The 22,401-nt window shown below is 44.7% G+C and overlaps 2 protein-coding genes across 6 annotated transcripts in view; both read left to right on the top strand.

The window, feature by feature from the left end:
* The first annotated feature begins 42 nt into the window (after nt 1-42).
* On the top strand, nt 43-21,084 carry cfap61 (cilia and flagella associated protein 61). 4 transcript variants are annotated; one of them, XR_014124501.1, is made up of 28 exons: nt 53-182; nt 359-535; nt 634-784; nt 906-982; nt 1,336-1,403; nt 1,526-1,643; nt 1,817-1,949; nt 2,669-2,887; nt 2,987-3,073; nt 3,222-3,343; nt 3,892-3,931; nt 4,271-4,410; nt 4,623-4,749; nt 4,831-4,908; nt 5,048-5,254; nt 5,701-5,829; nt 8,353-8,480; nt 11,053-11,145; nt 11,723-11,891; nt 12,493-12,667; nt 15,462-15,754; nt 16,051-16,378; nt 17,213-17,298; nt 17,455-17,660; nt 18,670-18,766; nt 18,993-19,171; nt 20,673-20,752; nt 20,949-21,084. XR_014124501.1 is itself a non-coding variant. In XM_081717382.1 (27 exons), exons 2-27 carry the CDS (start codon nt 393-395, stop codon nt 20,677-20,679), a joined length of 3,600 nt encoding a protein of 1,199 aa, XP_081573508.1. In that variant the 5' UTR covers nt 53-182; nt 359-392; the 3' UTR covers nt 20,680-20,810. The 4 variants fall into 4 exon arrangements, 3 of the variants coding, with proteins under 3 accessions (XP_081573507.1, XP_081573508.1, XP_035380422.2); XM_081717382.1 differs by lacking the exon at nt 20,949-21,084 and having other exon boundaries at nt 20,673-20,810; XM_081717381.1 differs by lacking the exons at nt 20,673-20,752; nt 20,949-21,084 and having other exon boundaries at nt 43-182; nt 382-535; nt 18,993-20,664.
* The window catches only part of insm1a (insulinoma-associated 1a), a 2,498-nt gene continuing 1,072 nt past the window's right edge, over nt 20,976-22,401 (top strand). Inside the window, exons 1-2 of one of the 2 annotated variants that reach the window (XM_081717383.1) lie at nt 20,976-21,111; nt 21,254-22,401. The exon at nt 21,254-22,401 is cut by the window's right edge and continues 1,072 nt beyond it. In XM_081717383.1, the coding sequence (XP_081573509.1) occupies nt 21,294-22,401 (1,108 nt within the window). In that variant the 5' untranslated portion in view covers nt 20,976-21,111; nt 21,254-21,293. Of the gene's footprint in view, nt 21,112-21,197 lie in introns of those variants that run through there. The other variant, XM_027000766.3, reaches the window with a different exon arrangement.

Below are 22,401 nucleotides of genomic sequence, written 5' to 3'. Positions count from 1 at the left end.
CGTAACCTTTTACCCTTAAAACGTCATGACGCTAAATAACCATGGTAACAAGACGCTCTATGCTGGCCGCAATACTTGATGTCTGGGTAATTTAGACTCGAAGTATAATGATGATTGAGTTATAGCTAGATTAGGTAGCGTTAGTTAATCTACACGGGATATCCATTCAGCAGCATTTAAAGGTATCTTTAAGTTGATTATTCTAGTTGATTAATAATAGCTAGCTCACTAAACAGCCAGAACTCAGACTGAAGTATCGCTAGATATGGGGATTCGAATGTGAAACAAAGCGGAATATAGTGTTCATTTTTGTGTGTGCATACGTTCGTGTTTTTGTGTGCGTGTTTTTTTCCCCCAGTTTTGTGTGAACGTTTATTTCAGTCTAGGAGAACATGAGGATCATTACTTCTTCCACTGGTAAAGTTGAAACTGTAATTGTTAGACGCACAGAGTCTTCCGATGCCGAGCAGATCAGTACGCTGATCAGTCCATCATCCATTGCTGTGTTTGGAAGAGTGAATGTGATCTACGTTTTGTGAGTGGTGTTTTTTTATTCATACATACATTCGTTGATTATTATATCTGCATGTACTTTAAATGATGTATTTTTTTCTTTTATTTATTTATTCTCAGAGAGAAAGCCAATTTAGCAGTTACTTTAAGCACGGAACAAAATCAAGTTCTGGCTCACGCAGTTTTCTTGGACCATCCCATTGGTGACCTGGTGGATCAAACGTCATGGCAGCAGTTACTGCAAACCTACTTCAATGGCACAAAATTCACAGTAGGCGGAGACAGTACTGTTTACAGTGACACGCCTTATGTAATTTAATAAGAATGACAGATTCTGCTGTGATGTGTTTTCCTCAATATTTGCTCTTTTGCTCATGTCTTTATCTCCTTAGCCTTTAAACACCCTTTTCTTGCATCTCTTTGTGGCCCAGTCCAGCTTTTCGACTGTATGCGCTAAAGAGATTATAAGGTAACACAAGAATGTCATGCAGTTTACATTTCTGGAGATGTTTCATGTGCAAAAGAGTAGACAGCATTGCAGCATTGTGAGATTTGTTTAGTCTATCATGTTTTAGACAATGATTTACCGGAATAAGACAGACTTCTCTATAGTCATCCAGTTAGTCTGAGTTTAAATCTCATTTGAGGCAGCAAGAATTACATTTCCACTCTGCTGGGTCTTCCTGTTTCCATTCCTAGTCTTTCCATTGAATTCTACAATCTGATAAGGTTAGATTGCACATTGTGAGGTTACATTTTATGAAGGGTTTACGCAAAACAGACCTAAACTATAATCTTTTCCATCTTCTTCAATGCAACCAGAACAGTTTTTAATGCTATCACAGAGCTGGAATACATTTGCCTGGTTACCCCATACAGCAGTTGCCTTGGTAAGTAAACCAAGCAGTACTCTGGCTGCAGTCGGGACATTTAGTGTGTTGCTTTTCTTAACTGTACACTTTATGTTGTTAAGATAGACAAAGCTTTCACTCAATTGCATTTTTCCTCCTAGAGTCAGCTCTCATGGGTATTTTTGAGCCAATGCCTTGTGTTAAGGATGGGGTTCAGTGTGCCGCATTTGTGTGCCACAGGCACAACCATTGCCCGAGGCTGCACATACGCAGGGCCAGGTCTCATACCTCACTCTCACCATTTGCTCTTACACACCTTTCAGGCTTGTGTGACAAAACCCACAATGCAAATAAGTTACATTCTCACGTTCTTGATGAAGAACGTGAGTTTGTAACAGATGCATTTACTACCCTGGTGTATTTATTAGGCATGTAATAATGGTGTCCTTCAGAGTCGAAGACCACGATGACCTCACCAACGTGCTGGCTGAGCAGAGCATGGCTCTGGAAGCCTCCTATGGCCCATACTTCCTGGCAGAACTCATCGAGGCTCAGGACGAGACCAATCATGTGGCCATCTGCGAGGTTAGCAGTGCCTGCACGCATCGGACCACAAATATTCACTTGCTTGATGCAGGATTTACAAACATGAAGCCCAGACTGGGTAGCATCTGAAGTTTCAGCTGTAAATCACCATAACATGCTTAATGTACTTTTGAATTGCACAGCGGTAGGTGTACTGATGCTTTTTTCCTCCGCCAAATTGAACTGAAACCGTGGCAGGGGGCTGTCCCCGAGGACTGCCGTGATGACAGATTCACCCCTCCCTCACTGCTCCTCATGCTGACATGTGTTCATAGCAGCATATGGCAGATGAGCACTAACGCCTAGCCAGGGCATGCTCACACTCAACATATTGTGTCCAGACATCTGTAGCACTTTAGTGTGTTTTTTGTTTGTTTATTTGTTTTGGTTCAGCTTTGCTCACTGTGTGAACCGTGTTACATTGCCCGGGAGTGTTGCGACTAAAGAGAATGTCATGAATTATCACAGAGCTTTTTGTTTGGTCTTCACACTGAATGTTTTAAAATTTCATTGTCTCTAAAAGCAAATTTTTTTTCTTTCAGATTATTTTCAGTGTTATGAATCTGGTGTTCCTCCAACCTAATAATGCAGAAAGTGTTGATTAAAAAAGCCCACTCAAGAGTAAACCCAAAAAACAGCCAAATTAATAAAGGGAAACTGGCAGAAGGTATTGTTTGCCTTTTTCAGCTGGCTTATGCTACGTGTGTTCTTTTGTTCAGAATGAGGGACATGCCGTTGGCTTGATCAGTGTCAGCGGTGATGTCGATATGAAGCTGCTCGACCAGTGTTTTGAACTTGGCCCGTTTGAAGGACTGCGAAAGGAAAACCCAGTGGACCAACCCCAGTGTACAGGCCAGCCAAAGCCCGCTCATGCCCCCCAAGAACCCCCTGACCCCATTTATCAAAGCATCTCCCAGTCACAGCCAGAGATCACAGAGGTGAGTCTGTTGAATGGAGTTACCTTAAGAGTCTTTGTTATCAGTATTGCCTATTTGCTGTGCAGTGAGTGCTTTATTTCACCAGCTCTGATCTCTCAGGTATTGGAGAGTACTGATGCACATGGAGCTAAAGAGGGGTCAGAGGGCAATGCAGGCATCTCAAGAGTGCTCTGCGACCTGCCTGAGGTCAGAGGCAAATAATAAGTCCTTCAAAAATAAAAAATAAAAACCTCCAAAATCATTTTCAGTTGCTTTTTAAAAAAATGACCTTTACTCTAGCCTCCAAAGAATGCTTTTCAAATCACTGTGCCCTTTCTATGCGCTTTCTCATCAGGTAGGGTCCAGTGGAGTGTGTGTAAAAGAGCTCACAGACACCAGTGCAGGCTCTGGAGCAGAAGAGCCACCCAATGTTTTCTGCATCCAGCTCTTCGTCATCGACAAGAGGTTTGAAATGAGGTGAGAGTTCAGCTGAGGGGCAGAACCTCTAGGCTCTGATCTGCCGTGCCCGTTTGCAGGCCCACCACCAAACTCTGGCAGACGAAGTTTAGCAGAACCATTCTCACAGCCAAGAACATCTATAGCCCCTGAAAAAGATTGAATTTTCATTGGCAAAGTAGAATATATAGAATGCGCCCTCTCTCTTACCTCTCCTGGCTGCGCTCCAATGGCTTTCGGTTAAGAGCTGCAGTAGAGAAAGGAGGCAGACTGATTGCTAGTTGGCTCCTGCTGGGCAGAGCTTTCTGCTGCCTTACTACCCAGCTGTTGTGGAATATGGAATCCATTCCCTCCCTGCAGAGAGTGAGCATGTAATTAATGAGTAGAATGCTTAAAGTGACAGCAAGACGAGAAAAGAGGAGTTGAACGGAGACCAGTAGGCAGATTGGTTGGCTGCAGACGTTACCGTTAGCTTCCAATATGGCTAGTTTTGAATCCGTTCTCAACAAAGGGGTAAAACTTTCCACCCATAATGTCTACCCCCATCCCCCCTCCTTTTCCACTCACAGATCAGTGGACTTCCTGCCTTACGTGTTTAAAGTTTTCCCGGTGAGTGTGCACGTCTGTTCAGCCCTTTCCCTGCCAGGACGGATAAGCATGTTCCTATGCACTCTAATTGTTTAGAGATTTAATTCTAACATGGCATCATCATGCACAGTCCTGATCCTGCTCATAGCACCAGATTTACAATTAAACTTTTTTTATATCAACGATGGTATTACAAATGAAATCGAATGCTTTTACATGGATATTTATGCAGCTTTTCCTTCTGTAGTTGGAAAGAAAGGAAGGACCACTTTAGTGTGCTTCGGAAAAGACTTGGTATGTGACACCAGTGCAGCAGTAGGTGTGTGTGCTATGAGGCTTTTGTTTGTGCTGGTGGAGCAGGAGCGGGACTTCTGCGTCATTTCCGTGCCTCAGCTGCTGCCAGAGTTCCCCCTACTGCAGGCCTTCTACAGAGCCGTGCCCCGCCCCTCCCACAGCCTGTCCCATGAGCTGTACCTCCTTCACCGTTCAGGGCTGCTCAAGTAAGCACGCATACACAAAGTAAACAAACACACACACACGCAAACACACAAAAGCGCACACACGCAGACACACGCACACAAGCACGCAGTCTCTTTTGTTGTTGCATATATATATATATATATATGGTGCAGTTTGACTGTTCCACTAAACAACAGAAGCCATGCATAGGGCCATATGGCTGAGCACTCCCATGCCCCGGTTCTGTTTGCAGGACTCTGGAGGTGCGGCTGGCGGTGTCTGATGACACAGCAGCCATTCAGAGGCTGGTTCAGAAATGTGACCGGCATGAGGCCCTGCTGGATGATCTGGATCAGTTCCTCAAAGCCCGTCGAGACCCGGTCAGTCTCTGCTCTCCCATTCACATACTGCATGTCCAATGGCCTGCCAGCTGTGCTCAAGTGTTCTCCTCTCACCCACAGGATGGAACGCCTGTTCAGGCATTTGTAGCTCAAGTAGAAGAACAGGTTGTTGGTGTAACAATCATTAGAGATGAGGAGGTAAGAATATTTCTTGTGCAAAAACCCATGTACAAAGTTTATGATTTTGACCTTTAACTGTTTTTGTTTTCTGTCCACTCTCTCTCTTTTTTCTCTCTTTCTCTTTCTCTCCCTGTCTCCCATTCACTTATTCTTCCAGGACATCGAGTATATCCGTGCAAACTACAACATCGAGAACTTTGTGTACTTCAGCCATCACCAGCGTGAAGAGCACGGCCAGCTGTGTCATTATGCTCTTAACCCAATCTTCCAGCATTATACCAAGCACTTCCTCAAGGAGGCACTGCGCCTAGCCCACAAGACTTGTCTCTATTACCCTGTCTACCCATCTTACTACACACAGAATGTGGGTTTCTCAGTGGTGGTCCCACCTCACAGCTCTTGTTTGCTCTCCTGCCAAGTCCCTTCCTTTCTCTCTCGTTCTCTCTCTCTCTCTCTCTCTCTCTCTCTCTCTCTTCCTCTGTCTCAGTGGTCAGAGAGCAGGTGCTCCAATGCCGTAACCGGCTCGGGAGGCCTCATCCCTCTCTCTCCTGCTAATTAGCTCAGACAAACATGATTGCAGAATGATGAGGTGTAAATAGAATTATGGGAAAGGAACAGAGAGCCAGAGAGAGACTGGGGTCAGGGGAATGGTGTTGTACTGGGAAGAGAGTGCAACAGTTCCTACTAGTAGAACAGGATTTATAGGGGCATTGTTTCACTCAGTGAAGCGTTTTATATTCTGCTTCATAACTTTGGCCCTAGATCCTATATTCATGACCTCTCTGCTCTTCCTTGGTGATTTTTTCCCAGAATGCTTGTGCCCTCCCCCTGGTGCCCGTGCTGGATTGCATGGTGCCAGTGTACCCACGACGCCAGATCATCTACCCGCTAGAAGAGCTGGGCACCAACGCACCATCTGCCCTGGTCACCAAGAAACAGGTCAGCGCATTGCTGCAGGCCTGGGTAGGGACAGTCTGGGTCTTTCTGCTCAGAGCGTACAAGGAAGACAGATAAGATCCATTTTAAATGGAGAACTCACCAGAGGGCACTGTTAAGCAAGCCGGTATTCTGCTAATTTTGACAGCTGCACTGCTAATTCTTAGAAAGTGAAAAGTGTCTCCTTACAACAAAATTAACGATTGCTCCACCATTAAAGACACACATCAATAATGCAGCGCTTAATTTCTTCACTGCACACAAGTCCATTTTTTGGATGTACAGAGGAGGAGCACCAAAGCTAAATGGCTTCATTCCAACCACAGCTTGTGGTGAGGAAGCCGTTTCGTCTCAGGTTATTTGACAGGGCAGGTTAAATGGGAGCAGATGGCCTCAGCGACAGATGGAGCAAGAAATGTTTACCGCTGGCGCTTAACAGGTAAGACAGTGCTCTTATCCTGCCTGCATCAGGCCAACAGCTGGCCCACCTGTGCGTGTTTACCCGCCTGAGCGGCTACTTGACCTGGACGTGCGGCTTGACGCACTGGAGTAGAATTGACGTGCAGCTCTGCATCTTGCGACCATCCACTCCTTATCAGGGCCATCTAAAACTCCTGAAAGAACTCCCGCAGAGCTACCTTAAAGTCTAATGACAGTTAAATAAATTATTGAGATATATATATATATATATATAAATAAACACATTTATTTATTTATTTATCTATCTATCTATCTATCTATTTAATTATTTATTTGAATGGGGGAGTGTGCATTCGTGTACATGTGTATGTGTTCATGTGCATGTGCATGTGCCATGATCAGTGCATTAGGAGGTACAAACAACCTGCCACTGCTCTCCCACACTCCATCTCCATTAGAAAGCTCCATTTGGTAGCACGGCAACCATGGTGTCCAGGCAGCCACGGAGATAAGAGCGTGCCTGGTGGCTTACGAGGTGGCCGTGGACGATAAAGCCCCTGTGTCCTGACACCCGTGGATTAATCAGGTCCAAAACACCTGTTTGCTGCCTTTGTCAATAGCGGATCGTGTTACAACCGGCTGTCATGCCTCACGGAGCTCCGTCATCTCCGCAAGGCCGTGAGAGGCGGAACAACTGCACCTGCCCTACTGTGCTGTAGCTGCGGACAGAGGACCCATGCTCCGCACGCGCCAGGGCCAGGCAGAGCTGGTGCTGTGAAGCTCGCGGGATGCTACTCTACTTGCTCACTGAAAAATAAGTAGCTGGATGTTTTCCAAAAACATCCTTAAAAATATCAACATGCACCACTTTCTAGCACTTGTTGCTGGCCGTCAGCTAGGAATGAAACCTAAAACATAAACCCGTCAGTGACGATTTACTTTCTAGGAGGTGAGGTTTGATTTTGGAGTGAACTAAAGCCAGCTTTCTTGACACTCCCGCCGAACCCTCCCAGTCTTTAGACTTGGTGGGTCACTGCAATTAGACTTTCCCGAGAGTCCTCAGACCCTCAGGTCATTGATTATGAGATTTAACGTAGGACTAAGAGGGTCAAATACTGATGAGTGTGCAATCAGTTATGTTCTGTTGCGTTGTGATGATGAATTGCAGACGCTGCATTCTCGTTCTTCAAATCCAACAACCCCATACACCCACCCCCCCACCCCGCCCCTATTTTTCCATCCATGGTCAATCAGACAAGGTGTACCGGGGAAGCAATTCATCAAATTATTCATGTTGAAGGGCCAATTAGAGCTGGAGCTTAGGGAGGAAAGTGATTGGGAGTGCTGGGGAACTGTGGGCTTTGAATGGATTCATGTACGACTGGCTCAGTCCTCTCATTAAATCAGCTCTAAAAATCTCCACTATTCTTGGAGAAACGACACAGGCACATTAGGAAACGGTCAATATTCAGCATCAGGAAAGCCTAACACTCATCTCCCTTTTTATTAGATTGGGTCGATGTGCTCTATGGACCTCTAAAACATTAGGACATTTCAATGTCACATTAGGTTTAGGTGCAGTGCAGTTTATATATATATATATATATATATATATATATATATATATATATATATATATATATATATATATATATATATATATACATATGTATATATATATATATATATATATATATATATATATATATATATATATATATATATATATGTGTATATGTGTATGTATGTATGTATGTATAAGATTTTTTTATTAGAGAGTGGTGCTTACTTTTCAGTGGTTAAGTGCTTTATGAAATGTACTGTATAGTCCAGTCCATTCCATTAGACTATTATCATGGGGGGAACAGTTAGAGTGGTGTGTGTGTGTGTGTGTATGTGTGTGTATGTGTGTGCAGGTATAGCTTTTAGGAATGCAGTAATTGCTGTTAGCTGGAATTTACTGGTTAAAGGACAAATGGATGCATGAAAGGTGGTCCAGCACAGTGGGAACTCTGCATAAGTGCTTTTAATGAGTTGTCACGCACGTCTTTCCACAAATGGCTTTTACTTTGGCCCCCCCCCCCCCCCCCCCCGCCTTCTTCCCAGGTTCCCTATGCTCTATATCATATCAACAGGAAGCTCACCATGGAACCCAAGATTACCGTCAATGCCCGGATTGTGGTGGTAGGAGCTTCAGACGTCGGGTTGGCCTTCCTGGAAGCTCTTGCCTTCTGGTAAGTATGAGGCTAACTGGGCATCCTGCTCTAATCAGAAGTAGAAAAAAAACAAGAAACAATTTAATGGGGCCCTTAAGAGTCTTCATGATTTCCATCAGAAATAACAACAGCGAGATGCTGTGTTTTTCTTTTCTTTCTTTTTTGTGTGTAGGGGAAAATAGCATAGCATATAATCTCTGGAATGATTATGATTAGTGGGAGTGACTTCTGGGATTTGGGAGAGCAGTAATCGGCTGAAATATATGAGTTTAGGGGTGTATATGCTAATATTCAACTCAGCGTGCCATTTTCACTAAGGCAGTTAGTGCCCCAGGACTGAGTTGTATTCATACTTGCCTGTGATTGCATGTTCCAAAAAAGAGATTTATGTAACCTCAAATAAATTTTTGGTTGGTTGTTGCTTTCAAACTTTATGAAATCTTGCCTTTCATGGTAGCATTAAAATTCTTTAAGAAGGTTTGTTTGTTACTGAAGGATTCCAGAATACAGATGTGAGTGACCTGAGTTGGAGAGATGTTTCATGTTTGCACATCGCCAATGTTTTGACAAACAAAGATGCATTTTCCAGCTGTCCTCATTTTCCCAATAGAAGATAACTGCCTGGCAACCAGGGGTCAGTGTTTGTGTGTGTGTGTGTGAGCGCACGAGGGCGTGCGTGAGAGTGCATGTGTGCGCACGCATATATGTGTGTGTGTGTGTGTGTGTGTGAGAGAATGTGAGTGTGTGTGTGTTTGCGTCCACATATCTGAGCACACTCTGAGTGTGTGTGCACGAGCTTGTGTGTGTGTGTGTGTGTGTGTTTGTGCATGTATGGAAGCGTGCGTGTGTGTGTGTGTGTGTGTGTGTGTGTGTGTTTGTATGTGCCATGTGTGTTAACTCCTGCGTCAATTGCAGGCGGAGCGGTCATGCAGCTGTCTGTGGTTGGCAGCTCTCTGGCCCTTTAATTAGCCGCCTCACTGTTCCCCTGTCAGGCTCCTCTGCCGCCATCCGTGTTTGCTGTCTCTAATGACGTGACTAATGAGGCAGTTAGTGTCCTCTAAACTGATGGCAGCCCGGGCGAGTGATGGGGCAGGCTGTGCTCCGCCAGCGAGCTCTTATCTCTCGAGCCCAGTGTGCTGACCCTCACGGGCCCTCTCCTCCCCTTTTCTCCATCCATCACTGGGACGGGGTCACCAGCAGTAGCAGTGGGGACAGATAAAGATTCATGGGTGCCACCCCACCCACCCACCCCCTTGCACTTGGAGCCCCTGGTGGTCAGAGCTTGGCCACAATAGGAGCCTGTGTACTGCTGATAAGGAGAGGAAGCCGTGGGTCTTAATGTGCTGAACAGCGTGTGACAGACAGATGAGCCGCGATGCTTCTTTCCTCATCTTTCGACCCATCACTCCTGTGGCCAAGGGTTAACACGGCAATGCTGCTGCTTTGCATCCCACATTACGGTTTTAAAAAAAACCACAGCCTACCTGGCTAAAATCATGCTTCATTCTGCTATTAGTTTATACATTTCAAAGTTCTCATTACAAAGCACTGCCATTAGCAAGGTTTGCGATGTGCATCTGCCAGTTTATTGCCAGACGCAACAACTACACGTCCTGATGGTCACTGCCCCCCCCCCACACACACAGACACACACATCAAACAGCACCACGGCATTGGTGTCTTATCTGTCCTGGTCACTCATGAAGCCATAAGCCAGAGTAGGGTGCTTGTCCACGTCTCAGCCCAGATCAATGCTGATGATGCCCAGGCCTATAGAACTGCTCCTGGACTGCCTTCACTCAGCCTTCCCACTACAGCCCTTGTATGCGTCATGTCTTCCTCCACATCCACGTCATTTACATGACAAGGGACCTTTTTACACTTCTGAGGGTTAACGCAGACCCCAGGGTGGGGGGTGGAGGCTGGGGGCTACACCCGGTAGTGGGGGGGAGAGACAGAGGCAATACAAAGGAAAGGCTTTTACTGTGATGCCTGGAGAAGAAGAACCCTTAATGTATGCCAGTACGGCAGGGGGAACAGTGGGGTGTCAGCAGCAGACTGCGCCTGGCCCTTCACCGCGCTGCGGAATAACCCCGCACAGCCTGCCGTCTTTTGTTGCCACTCTAATGGTGTGCTTATCGTCGCTGTCCTCCCTCTCGGCTCCCTGCTTTCACTGGCATTCCATTCTTCATACTGGGGAAAAAGGGGGCACATGCACAAAGCACTCATTATTGGAAACGGGCAAAACCCACTTTCCAAATACATCTTCATTTAGAGTGTATCCGTATGAAAGCGGTATTTTCGATAGGCTCAGTAGAGTTTCTGGCATTCTTCTGTCTCTGGGAAAACATATAGTGTTATAGTTCTTTGCTTACATTTTTGTGATTCGGAATTGTTTGAGAATGTGCACAAACTTGAAGCCTGAGCTCTGGAAGACGCTGCCGGTCTTGAGATATGGCCATGGAACTATAGATTATCAAGGGGTTTCGAACTCGAGAGCCTCATTGTTAAAGCTGGAAATAACATAACCTGTAGCCTTACAAACGAAGGTTCCTATCACAATAACGGTGGTCCTGCTTTTTCTCTGTAGCCCGCATCTGCGATTCAACAACCTGACTCTCATCTCCACTCATGGCTTGCCAGACTGTCACAGCAGCCACGACATGGGATTTCTGGCTACGAGGTGGGCTGAGGTGGAGTTCATCGAAAAGCACCTCCTTTTGATTATCCCCGAAGGGGAGAGACATTTCCTTTAGCTTTGGTTATTTAGTTGCTATTTCATTTCAGAAACTGAAGACTTTGTTCAGGAAACTAAGACCTTGCCTGGTATGAAGATGTAGTATTCGAGCAAGACTGTTACAAAAAGGGGGTGGGCTGTTTCACACTGGGGAATTTAAAAACCCTTGGAGAACTCTGCTGTAGGTTAGAGGTGTCATGCCGGAGGTGAAATTCAGTACTCCGAGGTATAAACCTTAGAGGTCTTCCTTTCAAGGGCTTTTCTCTAGGGCATTGATGTGCTCCCATGACTTTTTAGGGTCACCTTTTGCACTGACCAACCCCAATTGTTGATTACTCAGCCTTGAAGGCTGAGACCCTTTAGAGCATGTTCCCATCAGGGTGTTGATCAGGATTCAAGGTTTCTCGCTTTTTGAGTGCCTAATATGGTTTAGTGACAGGTGGAGGATGATGGGGGGAGGGGGTCAGAATTAGCGTGAGAATGAGTCACAGTGACCACAGTGCCTGTGTCACTTCCTCCTTAGCCATGGCTACACCGAGCAAGATCTTGCTCAGTTCTCTCTCCGCTCCTGGGTCAGCGGGGTCACGGGCAAGATGACAGCCATAGACAGAGCCGCCAAGCATGTCCAAGTTACCGGGGGCCACGTAGTCCCATATGACCACCTTGTCCTATGCACAGGGCAGCAATACCAGGTGAGAGACACAAGAGCCAACAGCTCAGCATCAGGCGAGGTAGTGGGCCACATGTTTGTGAGTCCTGTAAAACGACAGCACCAAACTGTAGGTTAAAAGTAATTGACATGCAGGACATAATTGACAAGCAGGAAGAACTGCTGGTGTTAAAGCTGGTGCAAGCAGCTTATCCAAGCACACTTTTGCTAATCTTTAAATACTGATAGTTATCACTAAAATAGAAAACTAGAAAGGTCTCAGTGACTGTGACTAACTTTGTAATTAGCCATTGTCAGCATGGTCCAGCTGTATTTACAAACCAGGAAGTGAAACGTCTCTACAAGGAGGCAGTTCTTCCTGCATGTCAATTATGTCCCATGTACATGTTGCACCTAAAAGTGCTTAACTTTGGATGGAGCAGTATTGGAAAGAGGTATAGTTGGTGAGTGCGAGATTGAAGGCAGGTAGTGCACTTTTTAAATGTCAAAGTCTGAAAGAAGTTAGCAAGAATGCTAAAGTCATTTACAGCAGCTTTAATTGAAATAATGAACAATGTAGGAAGCAGGGCTTTAAGACGGACTTGGTACTGCACTTTGAGTGAACTTCCATCCCCTTTTGTCAGATGGTCTGCCCTACAGGAATAGACATCAGCAAGTTGACCTCGACAAGTCAAGTCCCAGATCAGCCCAGATGCAGGTACACTGGGCCTATTCCCCACAACCTGTTCACTCTGAATGACCAGCAGGACTGTATTCAGGCCTACCACTGGCTGCTGAAGAACTTTCTAGAGCAGGAGGGTAAGCAGAGCTTTAACTCTATGGTTGAGCTGGTAGCGAATATTTTGGACTTAAAGGGGAAAAATGCATAAATAAACACTGGGTCCACATTAATGCCCTGTTTACTGTACTAGTCACTATTTGTACTAATACACTCATTAATACACTCATTAGTACAGAGTGTGCATAGTTTCTTTGGTCCTCAGCCAGGGCTTCTAATGGGCCTGGGAAAGGTTGATCCTATACGCTGATCTGAAGTCTGTTTTGCAGGGTATTTTAAGCAGCTGCTGTGAGGATTTGAGTAATTAAAGCAGACCCCACATCAGTGTTGAATGAGCAACTTTTACACAGAGCTAATCTGATTTTCGAGGCTCCATTACTCCTACCCTACTCCAACTGCCAAGCAATAATGAGGAGCTAATTAGTCAGAGTGAAATCTTTCATGTGTCTGACACAGGTCGGTCTCCTCCATCTATTTACAGGATGATATTAATATCAGGAGGGCTTTAGAATTAATCTCCCTCTCTAAAGGGAGCGAGCAGAGAGCCAGTGATCCATGTCTGATTAAGCCTATTATATTTACTAATTACAGGCTCCTTTAATAATCCGGGAAGTAGCGCAATTATCAGTGAATGCAAATTATGCCGTCCAAATGTAGAGGATATCAATTTGGCAGGATGGAAATTTGCATTTGTGTTGTCCTGCGATCTGTCTGGGAGACTCTGAATGAGTTGAGCCAATTATTATTTTTCTTTTTTTTTGTAATTTCATCACAGAGTAGTGGAATATGAGAAATGTCTGCAAGTAAAAAAAAAACAGCAAGGACAAGAAGCCCACGTTAAAGTAACTAGTTACAACTAGTTACTAGTTACAATATGTGGTAAACACAAGCATATACAACATATACATATACATTACAAGACACAAATTAATGATGAGTTAAATCCAAGTGGTGAAAGCATTTCTGTCTTCAAGATTAGACTAGCATCAGCACACAAGTAATGGCAGTACTCAATATCTGACCGGCCAACTAGCAGCTGCTTTGTTTCAGCACCATGGACAGGGTCAGTCCTTTGCAGTTTGTGGTGCTGTAAAGCTATGCCCAGCTGTAGCTGGCTCTCTGACAACACCAACGATTCTTGAGTTACTGGGATTTATACCATTACAGCATGAGCCACGCTTCTAAACAGACTGCGCAGTTAATAATTAAGTATGTATGTATATACATTATACATATGTATAATACATACATTATGTATGTATTATACATATATTATATATATTCTGACCCATAAATTAAAAAAAAAAGTCTCTCAGGCAAAAAGGTACATTGTTGTAATTCAACAAAACAAGTGTCTAGTGTTTATGCTGTGGGTATAATTATTCTGTAGAATGTTCCATATCTACATCCTGTATGCTCAGAAGAAACCCCTCATCATGTAGGTCAAAAATTTCTACCACAAAGCAAAGCATTTTTGAATCTCTGGCCAGGGTGCAGCAGTCTCTCTAGACATTTATATTTGAAGTAATTCCTTCAAGACATAAAACTACATGTGAATTGTGAGTTTCTTTTTGCATCATCAGTTCATGCTAGCTAAATAACACAAGCTTGCAAAATGAGCAAGTGGTTTACTGGTTATATTTCTAATTTTACAGGCTTGTGTTATCTAGTTGGCAGTGGCCTCTTCTGTTAACATAAACAGCGCCTTTGCTTTAGTGATCTAATATTTGTTTTTGATAGGTTAAATGGTTATATGTCTAGCCTTAAAATGTATGCATTATCCTTACCTTGTCTTTTGTGTGACTGATGTGCTTTTAAATACTAGCACAGGTCACTTTCTACTGCTATCTCCTTATAGTGAACAGAAAAACTGAAGATAACTGGCTCTGACTGAAAGCGTTAACCGAGTTTGAAAAGTTGCTGGGTCATTACTGGAAATGTAGTACTTGTAGTGAACTCACATGGTACTAGTGTTTGTAATGTTTCTTAGTTCTGCTCAACAAGCCAGGTAAATATGTAAAGCATTATGACTTTTGTATTGACTTTTACCCCCTTGATTATAGTGGGCCATGGAAACATTTTACTGGGGCATATGCCCCATTAAACTGGGTCAAGAGGTGCGTCTGGTTGGGTGTAATTAGGCATAGTTCCTGAAATCAGGGTCCATAATCAAACAGCCTATATGCAAAGGGCCCATCACTTCCACCCCCCTAGTTCGCCATTAACATGGTCACCCAAGGAGTTTTCACTTTGTTACTGTTTAAAGTCCGATAGCAAACTCACTTGAGGGTTCGTTGGAGAGGGGGCAGAAGGGAGCACTGGTCACACTGAACGGAGCTCACTGAGTGTTGCTAAGTGACACTCCCTTGCCTTATAGTGTCAGCCATATGCGAGCAAAGGGCAGTGATGAAGTGCTTTCATTTCCCCTAGGAAACTAGTAACTGCTTTTTTTGTGATTTTTTTCATTTGGTGAAACACCTATTGTGAGGTGATTACCAAAAGCACAGCTGTACCCAAAGCATTATAATGGTCAGGTGTTTTGGGGAAAAAGAAAATCAATTAATCAGGTAATCCTACTGCATGATTTTCTTTATGTATGTCTGTGACAAAGTAAACAGACCTACAGTATCATGGCTTCAAAGTCACTGAATTTAAGATAAATAGAGTAATATTCCCTGTCTGCTAAATGCTGTAAATGTAAATGTAAATGTAAGCCTTCTTATTCCTGATTTTCTCATCAGTCTCGTTCAGCTCTCAAACTGCATGCTCTGGTATTCAGAGAAACTGACCCCCCTCAACACTATTCTCCCTCAGGTAATGCTGTGGTATATGGTGACAGCATCGATGTCTACACCTGTGTGGAGACGCTGCTGTGTTTGGGTGTGAGAGCCTCCAAGATCCATCTGGTTCACCAGGCTGCAGAGGAACCCCTGTCCTGCTTCTCAGACCCCGTAGTGCAACAGGCTGTGAGGAGGGCTCTGGAGGATAAAGAAGTCCACGTCCACCACAACTGCTTATTGGCACAGCTGAATGATGGACAGCACCCGGAGCCACTCACATCAGTCTCCTTTACTACCAATGGCTCTCCTTTGAGACTGGAGTGTGCGGTGAGTGAAAATCAACAAATCTTTTGTACAGAGAAAAGAAGGAAGAGAGAAGTGATATTGAAGGATAAGCAATCCCTGCAAAAATCTACAAGTAAATTCTAAAAGATGTAATGTAAAAGGTTTTTACAGTAATTCACGTAAGGCACTCTTGAGTGACGTCCAGTTAAAACTTTTTAGAAGACAGGAATTTAGAAGACAGGAATTTAAACAAAACATCCAAACCAGTTATAACCAACACAAAAAAGCATCTATGCTTTCTCCTGAAATGCCACTAATATGACAATATCCCTGTGTAGGTCTTCTTTAATTTCTCCTACAAAGGCATAGACTATGATGCCTTCAAGGCCATCAGCGATGCCTGCCTGGTGTTTGACGGCCATCTGGTCATTGACACCACCTTCCACACAAATGACAGCAGCATTCGTGCGGCCGGGCCCCTGACCAAGTTCTCCCGCCGCTACCACGCTGAGCGGTGGACCCACACTGCATTCAACTCCAAGGAGGTGGGCCGGGAACTGGCGTCTGTGCTGCTGCCTTTTTTTGACCCCACCCTGGAGCTGCCCGCCAGCCCTCTGCCCGATGCAGACCGCCTCATACCACTCTACAGCCAGGCAAAGATCCAAGGTTACAGTCAGTCTGATTTACATGTCACTATGGCATTCCCTTGCCATACACGATAGTGTTATGCTCCTTGCAAGCTTGATTCTGAACGGACAAGTCCAGCAGGACACCAGTCCAGAAAAACACAAATGACCAGTGTCGGACCAAATTCAGTACTAGGCATTTTACGTTGTACCTGTTCACTAGACTTCTAAAAACATATTTTCTTCAATGAAACATGAAAACGAAAGTCACATTCATAATCTGAAATAAATAGGTGTGTCTGTTTGCTTCTATGTGACGTGTGATGTAGAATCTGATGCCTGGGTGCCTGTGTCTTAAAAGCAAACATTTCCTTTGTCTCATGTGCTCTTTCATTGTGGATTCCATGAGTCTGAAACATGTTCAACAATTCGATTTAGAGAGTTGAGCTGTTATCATTGATGTTGACAGCTAAGCTGTGTGGTCCCTCAGTAAATAGGAGAAGACTACTAACAAAGGAACCTGTCATATTCCTGAAACCACACATCCAGTTACCTAGAGGTATTCTGAGTGTGTGTCTTAAATCATGCAGAAATAGCAGATTGCTATCAGAGAAACAAGGCCCATGCTTCATCTGTAGTTAAAGAGCTGTGAGATTCTGTGGTGAGCTTTGTGCTGTAACATATTTATTGCATTTAATTGAATGTCCTTGCATAATTTGCTTCTTGCATTTATGAGTAAATATGGACTGCACCATGACAGACACATGTCCCTTTGCGTAGCTTTTGGCAAAGCCATTCAGGACAGCTTTGAAATGAATCACAAAAAGAAAATAATACACTGCAATCACAAAAATGTTTATGCTTTTTTTCACAGGTGGGAGGCTGCCAGGAGGCTATGGTTACCTCCATGTCCGAAAACCCTCTCTCTGCACAAACCTAGCTCTCTCTGTAGCTAAGGCGGTAGGTCACATTTCTGTTTGTATAAAGTGAGAGGGTGCTGCATCTTTCCAGTACGTCATTGCATGCTCTACTTTAACATCCAAACGCTGATCTCTGATTTGATCACGCTTGCACTCAGGTTACACCCCCCCCCCCCCATTCCTGTGTGTCCCACAGGGCCGGAAAATAGAGACAGGACGTGTCGAGACAGGTGACTACTTCTGCCTGCAGTTCAGCCAGCACGGCCTGGTGGAGACCATCACCTGCCTGTCTCCCGAACCGCTTCCTGTCTCCAACTATGTCTGTTTGTATGGCAAACACCAGCTGCTCCTGAACCACCTGTACGAGCGCTTTGACGAGGGCCTGCTGTCTGATCTGTACAGGTGGGGTAGGCACAACATTTACCCCTCATCGTTTTGAGGGGTCGTTCTCTGGATGGAGATCCTGGGCATTAAAGAACTTTTAATGTCGATCTCCTATTCAAAATATCCAAACCAAGGCTAGTCTTAAATAAAGCACGGATTAAGGAAGAGGTACATACTATGCATAATGCCATTTATAGGGCTTTACTAAAGATGTTTATGCATAATTAATAATTGAGTCTATAAAAATTTTTCATAATATTGTATTAAGTAAGCAGTGCTAGTAACATATTGAGTATGTGCAGATCAGCTTCACTTTTGCAGTGAGTGTACGGAATATTGATTACTCCACTGCTGGTGATGGTGCCGCTTTTAAGAAACTTGCCCCTCCGTAGTAATTTTTTTTAAAGCTCTATAAGGTACACCTGTTTGTTGTTTGTTTTGTTTTATGATGTAGCCACCTTAAATCCCGTTATTCCGTCTCTATGGCGATCCCTGCCTTTTGCTCCTTCTCTTGCGCGTGCAGATCTATATGTCATGGCGTGACCTCCATTCTAATATTTTAATGCCAGCGACCCCAGAGCTATTGTTCCTGGCCACTAATCTGTTTATGCAGGTGTCCAATCGGCTTTGCGGCGTCTCCGGGGGACAATGGCCGAGCCGCCTGCGGTGGTCATCAGCCGCGCCGTCACTTATTAAATCTGGACTCTTCACTGGCCTCTTGTCTTTCTCTGAATGAAACCCGCGTTCAGTGCCATTACTGAAACTGGCTGAACCTCAAGAACCGTTAAGATAATTGATTGACCATGCTGTTGCGCAGCAGCTATTAGATGAACATGCTTAGTGTTTGCGTGTGTGTGTGTGTTTGTGTGTGTGTGTGTGTGTGAGAGCGAGAGAGAGAGAGAGAGAGAGAGAGAGAGAGAGAGAGAGAGAGAGAGAGAGAGAGAGAGAGAGAGAGAGAGAGAGAGAGAGAGAGAGAGAGAGAGAGAGAGAGAGAAGCTTTGTGTAATGCCTCTTTTTTTCCCTTCAGCTATTTCAGAGAGAGCTGGTGCATGGCTATATATCATGACCGCTTTGCTGATTTTGAGCAAGAAGTGCGCCAGATCATGGAAACTACTAAAATTGAGGTTGGCACAGTTCACAGTCCAACACAATATACAAAAAAAAAACCAGATTTCTAAGCAACACACCAAGTCCCATTTCAATTACTCATCTCTAATTATACTGTCATGTGTGTTTCTATGTTTAATTCATAAGTATGTTTTGGCTGGATTGGAGCAATTGTTCATGTTTGTTTTGTCTCCACTAACAAAGCCCCAAATGTTAAATGCTGATGCCGTGTTTGGTCCCTAGGCCGATGGGGACTCTGTCACCGTTGCGAAACTCAGCGAGATGATCGTGGACAGCAGGTGGGAGATTGCACAGGAGCCAAACCTCTACCTGAAACACATTTTTGGGCAAAGCGAAGGACCAGCCAAGTTAAAGAGAAGTGCTTTGGAGTTCCTGAAGTACAACAGATATCATCTCACTATGTATGCCCAGCCAGGACTACTGTAGTATCTAATGCAGTCTTTAAAAAAGTTCATTATCACAGCCTGGTTGTCTGAGCTTTGCTGCATTAAAAGAAAGTGTGAAAAAATGAGTTGGCCAAGTTGGAATTTAGTCTGATTTGTAAGCGCACACAACATAAATGAAGAGGAAGTTTATAGAAATGCAAGGACGCTAAAACTGGCTAAGAGTGCTGATCAGTCTAAATGATCTACTTGGCTTTTCAGCCTTTTGGTGAGACATTATTTACAGTCGAATTAATCAAGGGAGGGCTAGAAAACCCAGCATGGCTCCACGACGACTGTGCACTTAGTGCTTTAAAGGGACAGCGCCAGCTGTATGGTAATTCAGCGCAAATCTTCACAGCGTTAGCCTTGCAATACAGTACACGTCACTGAACAAACAGGCGCCCACGCGCCTGTATATGATCCATCATGCATGCATCGTTCGCGATGCAAGCATGATAACATAGGAAAATGCGAAAACGGCTTTCACATTTGAACCGACATGGTTCGTTTGATGTAACTGGCCAATTTCTTTCTTTCAGAAAACATACGTGATTACAGTATTTTCTGTTAACAAAGGAAATAGTACAACATAGTAGTACAACATCAAGTTATTTGAGCCACTGACTGTTTATTTTTCTTTTTATATTTACAATAATTATACAGAATCTTGATTTGGTAATTTGTAAAACGCTCGTCAAATATATAAATGACAAAGTAAATTAAAAAAAAAAACAAAAAAAAACGTTTGGTTATATTCTCACTGTAATTAGCCTATGCATTGGAATGGTTTGGTCAGCGCTGACAAAACAGTACTTATTGCTCGTTACGATGAGGAATTTTGTGGAAGGAGGCTGTCAATAAAACTTAGAAGAACCGGGTGGTGATACGGAGCGATGGTGACGATTTGGCCGCTTTGTCCCAGAACGCGATTACGCACAGCACGCGTCTACCTCACTCTCAGATAGTTTGCTTGTGAGGCCCATTTTATTATGCAATTTCCTTTTCAGTCGCATACGGGATACAGCTTGCACAAGCGTAGCTTTTGTGATGCAAAACAGGGGAGCCTCTTTCTATTAATTATGTATGCGTAAGATGACTGATTCATATGTCCGCGGTTCAACTGTCGCATCTAGCACATGTCGCAATCTTGGCTTGGGGCTACGTTAAGTTTAGTGATTTATTCGTTGATTGTACCTTTTATTTGATTACATTTAGATTATTTATCTCTGATCACCTGCAAGTTACTGGCCTTTCATAACATACTTTTTGGCATTAAAGAGGCTGCACCTCAATAAATAAATAAACAAACAATAAATAAATAAAATCAAGAAATCGTGAAAAGAAAGGAACAAAAAGGAAATGTACCACTGCCTATATATCACCTAACCAGTAAAATTACTGAACAAATAGCACAGTGGATAGCTTCTTTGTTGTCATTTTCCGTTGACGGACACCCCCACTCCCTTTTTAATTTTAGATTCTGATGGTCTCGCAGTGACGGACGTCTCCTTTTGGGAGGATCAGAGCTCCCGTAGGAGACTCACAAAGCCTAGGCACGTGCGTATCTCTATAGAAACCCATCAGACCGTGAAAAAAGAGGTACGTCCCGCAGTGTGCCCTTGTCGGCTAGGAAGGGGCACCGAGAGCATCGTAATATAATAAACCCTCAGGTACATCTGCTTAGCAATCTGCAAATCCTCCTACAATTTCGGCTGAACCAAGCCTTCCAACCCTCCCACTTTTAAATCCATAGGGATCTTAGTTCCATCTGATTGGACGGGGATGAGGCAACAAGGGGCGAGAACAATGTCATCATTTCTCCTTAAAAAGAGTGCTGCTATGCCTTAGTGATGAAAAGCATCTCATGTGGAGGACGGTCACGGTCGAACAGAACGCCCAGTCCATCGAAGATCCAGGTGTGTCCGCCATCCTCTAAGCACTGATAAGAGTTCAGTGCCAGCCGCATCCTTCTGAAGTGCCTTCTCTTTTGGTGAGCGCAAAGATGCCTCGAGGATTTTTAGTGAAGAGAAATAAGAAAGCAACACCTGTTTCGTATAGGATCCGCACCGAAGAGGATGAGCTGGGAACGCATCCTGTCATGCCGAATCCAAGCGATGCGTTTACATCCGCAGCTCTCGCATCCAGCCCGAGTCGCGCTGCGGCTGCCTCGCCGAACAGGGAACCGGGCGGGGAAAGCCTAAGACAGGATACAAAACCGGTGCAATTTGGAAATCCAGAGACAGTGTGCCAACCGCTCTACAGCCCCACGCGACCTGTCAGTAAAGAACATGAGCGGGTTTATTTGGAAAGACGTTTCAATCTCGGTTCGCCGATATCAGCGGAATCTTTTCCAACGCCAGCCGCGCTCAACAGCTTAGACCAGCTCTTGTTCGCTCCAGTGGACCTAAAAATCGACACCAGTAACAGTAGTCGGAGCGGGACCAGCAACACTGTGTCGTCAAGTGCCTCCGGGAATGCAACCAAAAGACCATCATCCGACACAGAGCGCAAAGGCAAGCCGGCATCTAAAAAACCGAAAGCAATTAGGAAACTGCAGTTCGAGGATGAGGTCACGACTTCCCCCGTGCTTGGTTTAAAGATCAAAGAGGCACCTCTGGAGCAGAAACCAAGGCCACAATCCAGCGCGGGTGACAAACCTCTAGGCGAGTTTATTTGTCAACTGTGCAGAGAGGCGTATGCCGACCCGTTCGCTCTAGCGCAGCACAAATGCTCAAGGATCGTGAGGGTCGAGTACAGGTGCCCCGAGTGCGATAAGGTCTTCAGCTGTCCCGCAAACCTCGCTTCACATAGGCGCTGGCACAAACCGAAGCAGCAAAACACCTTAGCATCAGGAAGCAGCTCGGAGAGCACCAAGACGCACGCGCCTGATAAGGCCAACTCCGAGGACTTAAAGGATGCGCGAGGCGAGAGCGACAGGGACACACCCAGCCCTGGACCCTCTGAGTCAGGATCAGAAGACGGCCTGTACGACTGCCAGCACTGTGGGAAAAAGTTCAAACGCCAGGCGTATCTGAAGAAGCATATTCTCTCTCATCACTCAGCGAGTGTAAGTCACGAAAACCACGATGCCTACTCGCCATCCCAGAACGACGGGAAGCTGAAGCAGGTGCTTTCGACAGACCAAACTCCAAGCCAAGCACCCTTGAACCTGAGCGCTTCGGACTGTCACCTGTGCCCTGTTTGTG

The sequence above is a fragment of the Electrophorus electricus genome, chromosome 7 (assembly GCF_041902795.1).
Source record: "Electrophorus electricus isolate QZ-2024a chromosome 7, ASM4190279v1, whole genome shotgun sequence".
In the NCBI taxonomy this organism is placed as follows: domain Eukaryota; kingdom Metazoa; phylum Chordata; class Actinopteri; order Gymnotiformes; family Gymnotidae; genus Electrophorus; species Electrophorus electricus.
Note: the sequence above shows the minus strand (reverse complement) of the source record. Positions and strands in the feature narration are given on the sequence as shown.